General features: G+C 41.6%; 2 protein-coding genes across 3 annotated transcripts; one reads left to right on the forward strand and one right to left on the reverse strand.

Moving 5' to 3' along the window:
- The first annotated feature begins 5,070 nt into the window (after positions 1 to 5,070).
- Positions 5,071 to 6,883, forward strand: LOC120356824. Of its 2 annotated transcripts, XM_039448146.1 has the most exons (4): positions 5,071 to 5,350; positions 5,433 to 5,746; positions 5,844 to 5,972; positions 6,100 to 6,883. In XM_039448146.1, the coding sequence occupies exons 1-4, from the start codon at positions 5,286 to 5,288 to the stop codon at positions 6,309 to 6,311; spliced, it is 720 nt and encodes a 239-aa protein (XP_039304080.1). In that variant the 5' UTR covers positions 5,071 to 5,285; the 3' UTR covers positions 6,312 to 6,883. The 2 variants fall into 2 exon arrangements, with proteins under 2 accessions (XP_039304080.1, XP_039304081.1); XM_039448147.1 differs by lacking the exon at positions 5,844 to 5,972.
- A 1,267-nt stretch (positions 6,884 to 8,150) lies between these two features.
- Positions 8,151 to 8,947, reverse strand: LOC120357529. The gene is made up of 2 exons (XM_039448148.1): positions 8,872 to 8,947; positions 8,151 to 8,792 (listed from the first exon to the last, which is right to left on the reverse strand). Exons 1-2 carry the CDS (start codon positions 8,907 to 8,909, stop codon positions 8,210 to 8,212), a joined length of 621 nt encoding a protein of 206 aa, XP_039304082.1. The 5' UTR covers positions 8,910 to 8,947; the 3' UTR covers positions 8,151 to 8,209.
- Positions 8,948 to 9,528: the final 581 nt, after the last annotated feature.

Below are 9,528 nucleotides of genomic sequence, written 5' to 3' on the forward strand. Positions count from 1 at the left end.
GGGTTTCATTCGGTTTGAGCAACTAATACACGACACCAAGCTGATCCCTCCAAATACACAACATGAGCTTTTTTCCATGAATGTTCGGCTTGGCTGTCGATGTTGAAGCATGGCCAGGTGGACCACATGATTTCTTCTTCTTTGGGTTATCGTAGTGGATCCATTTTTCATCACCAGTGACTATACGATGCAAAAAACCCTTTCGTTTATGCCTGGCAAGCAGCATTTCACATGTGAAAAATCGGCGTTCAACGTTTCTCGGCTTCAGTTCATATGGAACACAGTTTCCTTGTTTTTGAATCATTCGCAATGATTTTAAGCGATGTGAAATTGCTGGTTGAGTCACTCCTAATGTAAGTGCAAGTGCTTCTTGCGTTTGGCACGAATCTTCATCTAATAATGTTTCCAATTCCGAGTCTTCGTACACTTTCGGCCTTCCGCTACGTTCTTTGTCTTCGACGTCAAATTCACCGTTCTTAAACTTGTGAAACCACTCACAGCAACTTCTCTCACTTAAGGCAGCCTCACCATATGCTTCTACAAGCAATCGATGCGCCTTGGCTGCAGATTTCTTTAAATTAAAGAAGTAAATCAAAAGCTCCCGCAAATGACGCTTATTCGGCTCAAAACTCGACATTTTCGCACAAAAAAAGATATATGATGCTGATACAAAATCGCTAATATTTTAAGGTTATGTTGTTGCCAGATGTCCAACCTTACAATACAACGTTTTACAACAGACAATTTCAACCATAACATACTATTGGCGCCATTTTTTGTGAAACGGCGGAAACTTATTTATACTCCTAATACTATTTCCAATTGTTGTTTTTTTGACTATACTACTTTGGGCAGAAACAGGTTTCAATTATTTACATAATTTATACAGTTTATACAGTTTATTTTAAAAATACTTAAAGCTAAATAATTAAAGGGCTACTGAGAATGTTCGCGCGATACTCAACACGATAAATTTTTTTCTGTTAAATCAGCTTTATTTCAAATATAAGTTTTTATTAATGATATCACAAGTGTACGATTAGTTCAGTGTTAGCGTATTAGGTTATTGTCCCGAAATCTTAGGTTCGAATCCCGCCGGCGCCAATGCGTTTTTAAAAATTGTAAAATAATACGTAATTGTAATTAGTAACATAAAATATATGCAAATTAGATTAACCTATAATAAAAATAAGAATAAAATCTACAAAAAAACTAAAAAAAAATTTTTTATAATAAAAATTTTTGAAATTTTTAAATAAAAATGCTTGATTTTTGCTGCCAGCGTGACGTCAGAACTTGTCAGCACGGCATGCTTGATTTGTGCTAGCAGCCTGCTGTTAGATTGTGTTGCGCATGTCATGTTTGAATTCTGCCGCCTATCTGGCGTCACATGCTGGCAGCACGGCGTGCTCGCCTGGTGCTGTCATTCTGCTGATATAAAATATCAACAGGTTCTGTTAACAGAACGTAAGCAGAATTTGAGATCAGTTGAGTTTAGTCTGTCAACACGTCGTGATCAAATCTGCCGCCAGCCTGCCGACACAGTGCTAATATTTTGCTAACTGGGTACTTCAAAATTATAAAGTATCACATACGTATAAAGAAACTTTAATCTACACAGAAAGAAATGTTGGACAAAGCTTTTTATTTTAATATTATTAAGGTTCCCAGATAGCACCCCAAGGAGAACAGCAAAGGCAAAAAGGTATCAAAATGACGTCAAAATATGATCAAATTTTAGTTCGTCACTATGACATCAAATTGCATAAATTTTTGATATTTTTTTGACGTCAAAATTATGTCATTGTGACATAATTTTCACGTTCTTTTGATTGTAAACAAAAATATTGGCATAACGGAGACGTAAAAAATTTATTTTATATGTCATGTTTCGTTGTTTATTATACATCTGTAATGACAAATAACATTTTTATATGAATACAATTACAGATAGGTTACAGAGATATAATGTAGGTTAGCATTTCTATTCAGTAATTTCTATGCAGTAATTTAATATGACTTCAACTTGGAAAATAAACAGAGGAAAATGATATTAATAGAAAAATAAATTAAGAACACAAAATGTATAATTTTAAATCAAATTAATTGAAACAAAAAAATTTATAATAAAGTATAATTATATAAAACGTGGAAATGTGCGAACTTTAAAAAAAAGCTAAATAAAAAATGTAAGGATAACGTAAATGATCTCATTTACGTTGACCAGAGGTATTCAACCAACGCTTCACAGTTTCTTCAGCAGTCCTCAATAATAAACTGATATATCTTAAACAATGAAACATGACACATAAAATAAATTTTTTGACGTCTCCGTTATGCCAATATTTTCGTATACAATTAAAAAAATGTGAAAATTATATCACAATGACATAATTTTGACGTCAAAAAGGTATCAAAAATTTATGCAATTTGATGTCATAGAGACGAACTAAAATTTGATCATATTTTGACGTCATTTTGATACCTTTTTGCCTTTTCTGTTCTCCTTGCGACATTGCCGTTTTTTTTTTTTTTGCTGCAATATATTATGTCCGCAATAAATTGTGGACATAATATATGTATTATGTACGAGTATATGCCTTTTACGTGTACCTAATCCAGATAGCACATTGCCGTCTTTGTTGTCGTTTTGACATCAAAATGACACCAAAATTGTCACTTGACATTAATTTAACGTCAAATTTATGTCGAGTGACAATTTTGGTGTCATTTTGGTGTCAAAACGACAACAAAGACGGCAATGTGCTATCTGGGTTAGGTACATGTAAAGGGCATATACATTATATATATATATATATATATATATATATATATATATATGTCACGCACTTTTCGGACGCCGGAGAGCAACGGCGAAGTACGCGATCAAACAAGGTAGCGGAGACGCTACACGAAGCGCGCGCGAGAGCGACGAGAATACCGACAGCTAGATTCCAACCAAATCGCGAAATTGGGCGCCAGACGCGATTACGCCGGTCGCGTCGCCGGGTTCACTTTTCCACGCTAAACGCCAATTCGTATCACGCGATAACTCGTCACACAAAAGCGGAATCGTCGCTCGCACGCGGCCAGCTGGCTCCTCTAACCGGTAGAGGGGCGGGGTAGCGGAGACAGGGACGAAGCGGCTCTCTTACTGGAGGAGACGGGTAGGCGAGAAATTAAGTAAAGTCAGGCCGATATAACAGAGAGAGAACACATGTATTGCAATGAATAATAGCGATGGTATACAATCAAATAAGAAAAAAGAACGGTTAGCGTAGTAAAGAAAAACAATGAGATAAGGAGTAGACAACAGAAATTAGTAAGCCGGACGCGGGAATTATTTCGACTCCGACCGTAATTACGCTACACGCGCCGATCACGACGACTGGTCCTGCGTAAAGCGCGGCAGCCAATCACGCGCGCTCTGACCGGCGCGGCAAGAACGCGAACGCGGAGCCTCCGCTAAAGCGAGTCCCGTAATTCCAAGACGAAAGCGCGTACAATAAGATTCGCGCCGGAGACAACGCAGTCGCCGGAACCGCGCTACAAAATGAATAAAACACGCACGCTGTAACAACGCACCGATAACCCGAGCGGCCGTGCGATCACGGCCGCAACACGACTCGCGCACGTGCGCGAGGGCTTTGCGGCTTCCCGTAAAGCCGGTCGCTCGCGAACTTCTACGGCGGGACAGCCGAAACACACGCGGCAGCCGACAGCTGGATGCCTCGACGAGGTCTCGCGCTTGAGGTGGAGAGCCAGCCAAACACCAAGAAGCAAGGTGCGTTCAATCGCCACGCGGCGGACGCACTCGCACACGAACCTAATGGCTCCACCTCAGAACGCGAGCCGGTCGACACCGACAGCTCGTGGCTTTACACGAAGGTTAGGGGGTCACCTCGACTTCCGCACGGTCCTCCTTCGGGTCCTCGGGTGTCCTCAACTCGCTCGCCAAGGCCGGGCACTCCTTCCGATAGCGGACAGGCCGATAGCTGACCGATATCTCGCACTCGCTCGCTCGTTTCCACACACGCTCAGTTCGCCGGGTCGCACGCAAAAGCCGAGAGGATCGCGCTCGATGCGCGATCGATGAGCGCTACCCCTCCTACAGGGTGCGCGATATCCTTGCGCCTAGCGGCGCGGCCTATCAGCGGCCGCCCTTATCTAGCCGTGACGTCACGGCAGCGCAGTGTCGGGTCTCCGCAGGTGTCGTGCGGTCCCCGTCGGCATCCGACATCCTCGTTGTTCTCGTCGTCCCTGCGGACGATCGCAACAGAATTTCCCCGCGACGATTCTTCGCCGCTACCATTCTCGACGGACAGCCGGCATTCGACGGCCCTACTCCTGGCCGTTCGTCCGCCCTGGCCTGTCCCTCGGCTGCGCCAATTGCGAGCCTCTTTTGCGTGGCGCATCGCTGTCACCACGTCGAGTCTCGTCCTTCTCTCCGCCGTCGGTTTTCCGTGCGCCGGCCCTGGACGATCGCCTTCTCCTTGTCCTGCGGCGGCCCATCCTCCTCGCTGCGACTGGTCCTTAGGCGACGTTTGTCGAGATGCCCGCGGATACATGAAATGAGCCGCGAATAAATAAATAAAACCAATACGCGCCGCAGTCCCGCCGGAGATCTCGCTCTCTCGCTGAGTGCCCGACCCGGTCCCACGCGCCTCCCTGCGCTATGCTCAGGCGGAGGACGAAGTGGCGAGGCAGATAAAACTGCCACGTCACAATATATATACAGGTGTCCGGGAACTAGGGAACTTACTGCTTTGACAACTTAAAGGAGATAAAGAGGGACAAAAGAGTCTTATAGCATTTTGCGATATTTGATATAATTATCGAATTATAAAATAAAACGTATGAGCCAATGTGCGGTGACGCCGCGCCATCGCGCCTAGCTCGTAGGCAAGAGCGCGCGGCGGGACAAATGACGCGTCGTTGTTTGAATTTGCACGGCGCGACGGTCTGAATTCGCCGCACCGCGTGTACATACACTGCAAAAAGCAAATGTGTTATTTTAGCTAAAACGTCTTCTTACACATTTGATAAATGCATATATGTAATACTCCTATATTGCTAACGGCAATGGAGAGCTGCCGAAAACATCACGGTGCAGACGATCGTTTCTCACTTCCACAATTCGTGTACTTTCGCAATGCGCATGCGCGTGTTCCCAACCTATATTTCATTACCACGTTTATTGTGTCCGACCAGTTCGACGTATTCATCAGTAGCTTTATATATTTCTGTATTCAGTGTTCAGTAGTGAATATTTAAAAAAGGAAATAATGCCGCGATCTTGTTATTTGTGTAAAAGAAAAACCACGGAGGATGAAAAGATTACTTTACATAAGTAAGTTTAATGACAAATAATGAAAGTACATACGTATCTGATTGTTTACAATAGTTAATAAGAATTAAATTATTCTTTTTAGATTTCCGAAAACACCCGAAATACGAAAAAAATGGATCGACGCTTGCGGATTCCATGAAAAAGATGTGTCCAAAATTTATATTTGCTCACATCACTTTGATTTACCTAATAACACTGAAAAGAGATTACCTCCTGGGGCTATACCCACTGTACAAATAACTGTACCAAATCAATCAGTTGAATCAAATGCATCAACAATGAGAAGTACTACAGTGAATACGTCGAAATCATTTGAAGTAAACATCTTCAATGCTGATGTAATGGATTGTGCTAACGCTGTTCATTCAATATCGGAAGCTTTAACTTATCATTCATGTAAGTTACATATAAATTATGTAGAAATAAAAATATGTACACTGTAAGAGGAAATAACATAAATGTCATTTTTGTGATAAATATTTTATTCTTTCAGTGCCAATAATAGAAAATACTAGTGCGTCAAATTCATGTGAAGAAAATATTACATCTCCAATTGTATCTAATGAAATAGATTTTGATGATGAAGTTCAGCCAATATCCGAAGTTTCCACTTATTATCCATGTAAGCTACATATAAATAATATAAGTGATATGGCTCTATAAATTAAAAATAATTAATATAATAGAAAGGCTATAAGGCTAAAGGCTAAATAAGTATTATTTTTGTGATAAATATTTTATATTTTTAGCTTGTGAAGAGAACATTTCTCCTCCTCGAAAGAAACGTATGTTTGCAGAGCCAAGATATATCTCAGAAATTAATACTAGTAACGTTAGCACACCGAGAAGAGCGAGAAGAGTAATCAGTTTTATTAAACAAAAGGATAAAAAGAAAAGTGAACAAATTAAATCTATACAAGATGAAAACAGAAGACTTCGAAAGAGAATTGTTACATTGTAAGAACTAGTATCTCATTTGAAAGAATCAAAATTAATTTCTGAAGATGCTGCAGATAATTTAATAGTATGTTATGGATAATATGGACTAATAACGTATGGAATATTTTTTCCTAGGCTGGGTTGTTAATTATTATGAATAATTAATTTTTAGGATATTTTTTATAATTAATTTTTAGGATATTTTTTATAATTATTAATAAATGAATCGTAGAGTCAACTTAAAGGTGATAAAATAAGTATTATAAACTTGTTTCAATTATTTTCTTTCTATTATATTTAGAATACATTACCGGAAAGTGTGAAGGCGATAATATCAAGAAAAATAGGAAAAGGTGGTACTTATTCTGCTGCAATTCGCAGCTTTGCATTAACATTGCACTTTTATTCACCTAAAGCATTTAATTATGTACGAGAAAAGTGGGATAACTTGTTGCCAAATCCTTCTACGATACGAAATTGGTATCGTGTAGTTGATGGATCTCCAGGTTTCACAACAGAAGCATTAAATGCCATTGCAAAACGCAAGAATAATAATAATTCTAAACCTCTTATTATTAATTTAGTTATAGATGAAATGTCAATAGTAGTAAGTCTATGCCGGTTCTAATTCGGGAGCAATGAGGGTTGGTGAGGGGCGAGGGGGGAATGTAGGCGCGGGGGGTACCTGCGGTACGTACCGCGGAGTGGGTGGTGACCCGCAGGGTCTGACGTGGGAGGTGGGGGTCAGCCCGCTGAACTGACCCGCGCGTGGGAGTCAGCCCGCGGTCCTACCCGGGAATGATACAGGGAGTGGGTGGTGACCCCCGAGACCAAACTTGGGAGGTGGGGGTCAGCCCGCTGAACTGACCCGCGCGTGGGAGTCAGCCCGCGGTCCGGGGAATGATACAGGGAGTGGGTGGTGATCCTCAAGATGCAGAGGGTGGTGTCACCCACTGATCTAGAGGTGGGATTGAAAGGTGGGGGTAAGTCGCGCGGCAGAGCGGTATGTAGCGCCGAGGATGATGTTGGGGAGAGAGAAGCCCCGTAGTTAGAACCAGCGTGTATTAATGTTGTATGTTTTCTTATAATAATACCGCGGCGATCCTCCGCGGCGATTTCGCGGCGATTTCCGCGACGATTTCGGCGGTGGTTTTTCCGCGGCGGTTCTCCGCGGCTATTTCCGCGGCGTATTTCGCGGCGGTTCTCCGCGGCGTATTTCGCGGCGGTTCTCCGCGGCGATTTCGCGGCGGTTCTCCGCGGCGATTTCCGCGGGGCCCGCCGCCGCCCGCCGCCGCCGCCGCCCGCGCCCGCCGCCCGCGCCCGCTGCCGCTAGCGCGCGAAATCGGCGGACAGAGAAAAAAAACGTTCGAGAGATATAGAATATTCTTTATTAGAATTATATTTGCTGATGCAGCTCTCAGGCCTTGCCGTGTATTTTGACGGCGGCTCATCACAAAGGTATACGATTACATCGAAGACGAAGCGTACGCCTTGGCTGAATGCTCGCTGTTCTATTGTAATATACACATGTGTTTACTATTATATTATTATATTATAAATGTTTTCTACCTAATTTTCGTTATTCTTCCTGGATCCAATTGGAAGACAGTATTTCACTACGTATAACTTTTCAAGTCTCGTAATTTTCTAGCCTACCGTTCGAGAGATATAGAATATTCTTTATGCAAGTTATATTTGCCGATGCAGCTCTCAGGCCTTGACAATGCTCGATTCTTCCCCTGTGGAATGTTATCGTTCGCGTGACGCAATCACTGTCAAGGCTATTCTATAAGAGACTAAACGCAACTTGTAAAACTAATATACGTTATAACATGGGAAAGGTTTATAACGAGATAAACTCTTTTTTATACATTTCACATTTTTTATTGAGGATGTAATACAATGTGTACAATCATTTTATTAAGTAGTTAATGCGTCGTATATAATAGTATCAATAGCGTAGGCTATTAATTCACACTCAATTTGCGAACTCTTATCATAAGATTTGCGCAATAATTCTATCGCGTCTGGTTTGTTCATGGCAAAGTTTTGACGCAAAAACGTTACAAAATATTTAAATTTCTCAGTCGCAGTTGCAATGCTCTGATGCAGCGTATAATATACATGCTCCACACAGTGCTCTAGTTCAAACATGAAGAGCATGGTTGTAGGCTTGAGGTAAATACATGCATCGAGTAAAGATAACTTAACAATACTTTCATCACGCAATTTCACGAGTTGTACGGTAAGGTCATGAATCGGTAACGATGGTGCTTCGGTTGACTGGACGAATCGCTCGAAATCCGCACGTTTATCTAACAGAGCTCTCCACGTTCTGTATGGTAGGACAATCCGGTTGCCGCGTGTATCGCCAAGCGATATCTCCACGGAGCAGGAAACAGATCCCACGTTGATCGCTACATCAATCCATTTGTAGGAAGTTGATGTTAGCGCAAACCTTCTGCCCAGTATACGTGGCGTATATCGTATATTCGAAGACGCTCTGAAAAAAGAAACGGATACGAGTGAAATAAATGAATAAAATGTAAAGTCTTTATATCGTATAACAAAAGAATACTTACTTTTCACGCGCCTCGGTTGGAACGTAATAGTTTGCCATTGTATGTATTTCAAGAGCGATGTCAAAAACTGTTCAAACGAGCGACTGATGCAATACTGATCGCCAAATAGTGATGTTTGCAGTTATTAATGTTGTATTGGAAACGTATAGATGGAGAGGGGATAGTTTCCCCCACTCCAACAATTTCATCGGTAGCCTTGAACATGTCTCGACACGTTTATTCTTCTGCATTTTTGTATAGGAGAGGGGATAGTTTCCCCCACTCCAACAATTTCATCGGTAGCCTTGTACATGTCTCGACACGTTTATTCTTCTGAATCCTTTGTATAGGAGAGGGGATAGTTTCCCCCCACTCCAACAATTTCATCGGTAGCCTTGAACATGTCTCGACACGTTTATTCTTCTGAATCTTTTGTATAGGAGAGGGGATAGTTTCCCCACTCTTTCCAATAATTACATCATCATCGTCGGTATCACGTTTTCGCGACAACGTTGTACAAGAACAAAACGTTATACATAACGTGCATAGTGTACGTGAAACGCTAAATGAAACATGAAAAAACGTTGGAGAAACGTTGATGTAATAGAGAAAAACGTCGATGTAATGGAGGGGAAAGGAATAAAAAAACGTATATTACATATGTTTATTCATGTAATT

Source organism: Solenopsis invicta, chromosome 4, assembly GCF_016802725.1.
Source record: "Solenopsis invicta isolate M01_SB chromosome 4, UNIL_Sinv_3.0, whole genome shotgun sequence".
In the NCBI taxonomy this organism is placed as follows: domain Eukaryota; kingdom Metazoa; phylum Arthropoda; class Insecta; order Hymenoptera; family Formicidae; genus Solenopsis; species Solenopsis invicta.